Source organism: Eimeria mitis, genomic scaffold, assembly GCF_000499745.2.
Source record: "Eimeria mitis Houghton genomic scaffold, Emh_scaff1940, whole genome shotgun sequence".
NCBI lineage: Eukaryota > Apicomplexa > Conoidasida > Eucoccidiorida > Eimeriidae > Eimeria > Eimeria mitis.
Genome location: NW_013570263.1, coordinates 4073 through 5745, shown reverse-complemented (window position 1 = coordinate 5745; position 1673 = coordinate 4073). Strand labels below are relative to the sequence as shown.

General features: G+C 55.9%; 1 protein-coding gene across 1 annotated transcript in view; it reads left to right on the top strand.

Annotated features, from left to right (window-relative positions):
• Positions 1-1401, top strand: part of EMH_0046180 (exosome component 10, putative) — a gene marked incomplete at both ends in the record, with an annotated part of 2695 nt that extends 1294 nt beyond the window's left edge. Inside the window, 3 exons of the mRNA XM_013496139.1 lie at positions 167-265; positions 476-1223; positions 1358-1401. Coding sequence (XP_013351593.1) covers positions 167-265; positions 476-1223; positions 1358-1401 — 891 coding nt within the window. The remainder of the gene's footprint in view (positions 1-166; positions 266-475; positions 1224-1357) is intronic.
• Between the last annotated feature and the right edge of the window lie 272 nt (positions 1402-1673).

The following is a 1673-nucleotide window of genomic DNA, read 5'->3' as shown; positions in this document are numbered from 1 at the left end:
GTCCCTTGGAGGATTGTGGTTGCGGCTTGCACTTCCATCTGGTTTTCATTTTCTTGTGTCAAGGCTGTCGGTGATGCTTGTCTCGATCTCGTGCTGCTGCTGCTGGCTTTGCTTCTGTTGCTGATTCATTCTGGATGCATCTGGGTTTTCTTTACTGTGGGATCAGAAGGGACTCCTCTCATGGCGAGATTCTGTGGCGCGAAAGAGGGACGTCAGTCCCCACGCGGTTCTGGCAAACGCCTGCATCTTGCTGCTGGCGCAAAGGGTGAGGAGAAAGCACGTGATGCCCAACCAGGAGCATCATCCGCTGGTGCAATAGCAGCACAGAGACGGAGAAGTAGTTGTTACTGCTGATGTCTACCAGCCTCTTACCTTCCGAGTTGCATCGACAGTCCTGAAAAACGCTACTGCATCCCCGTCTGCACCTGTGGCGTTTGTGCTGTTGCGGCTGCTGCCGTTGCTACTGCTGCTTCAGAGGCCGTCAAACCACGTCCAGCTGCGTCATGCCATCCGCCCCACACCACCAGCGGTTCACCGCTACGGCGTAGAGATCCTTAATGCTATTCAAGTGCGCTACCCGCTGCAAAAGAAAAACCTGCAACCCGAGCTTCTGGCCCAGCTGCTGCTGCCGCCCCCCCCGCCGGAGCATGAAAGGCGCAGCCATGACACAACTGCTTTGCTGCTGTTGGTGCTTTTCCCTCAGGCCGCCTTAGAGAAAGCGGTCGCCTCTCCTGCTCCTACAGCAGATCCTGACCAGGGTCAACGACCAGAAGAGCAGCAGCAGCAGCAGCAGCAGCAGCAGCGGCAGCAGCAGCCAGAGCCTGTGGTCGATGACATGGATGATCTGTTGCCGTCTGCTACTGTCCTTCGAGAAGCTGTAGCTGCACAGCAGCAGCAGCTGCTTGCCGCGACGGATGCTTCGACGTCCCCTTCACAGGACCCAAGGGAGAAGAGTGTCACACAGAGCCGGCCTAGCGATCAGGACGGCACGAAAATTAGCGACAGTGGCAGCAGCAGCAGCAGCAGCAGCAGCAGCAGCAGCAGCAGCAGCAGCAGCAGCAATGGTAGTTGCAGCGACAGCAGCAAATTGCCAGAACAGCACGATCTGCCTGTGCAACTAGGGGGCTTCTTCTCCATGGGTGCGAAGGGCCCCAGGCCGCCGGTTATAGTTCGCGTTTCTTCGACTGTCCTCGCATCTCGCATGGAAGGGATAACCTCTCACAGTACGTATCTGTGGTTTTTATTGCTGCTGCAACCTTTCTGATACTTCTGTTACATGCGTTTTTCAAGAACCCCATAATTCCTGCCCTCTTTAAGCCTGTCACTCCTCAGCTGGCTGCGATGCATGCTTCTGCAGGCGCGGCACCGCCGGATGGTTCTTCTTTTCAAAATGTAAGTTAAGCATCCGTTAACTGCAGCAGCAGCAGCGGCTGTGCAAGACTTTTGTTTCTAGGTTGTATATGTTGCTGACTCGTCGTTGCTGCGCTCAGGCCCGACACGCCTCACACATTGCCCGGCAAGTTGCGCGCTGGGTGTACCGCCAGCTGCAAAGGATGGAAAAGGGCAGATTACTTCATGTTCGTAGCACCAAGCAGCACAGTCAGGTACCAACGCCAGAGAAGCAGCAGCAACAACAGCAGCATATTCACAACGGCGACAGCGCAGACAGCTTA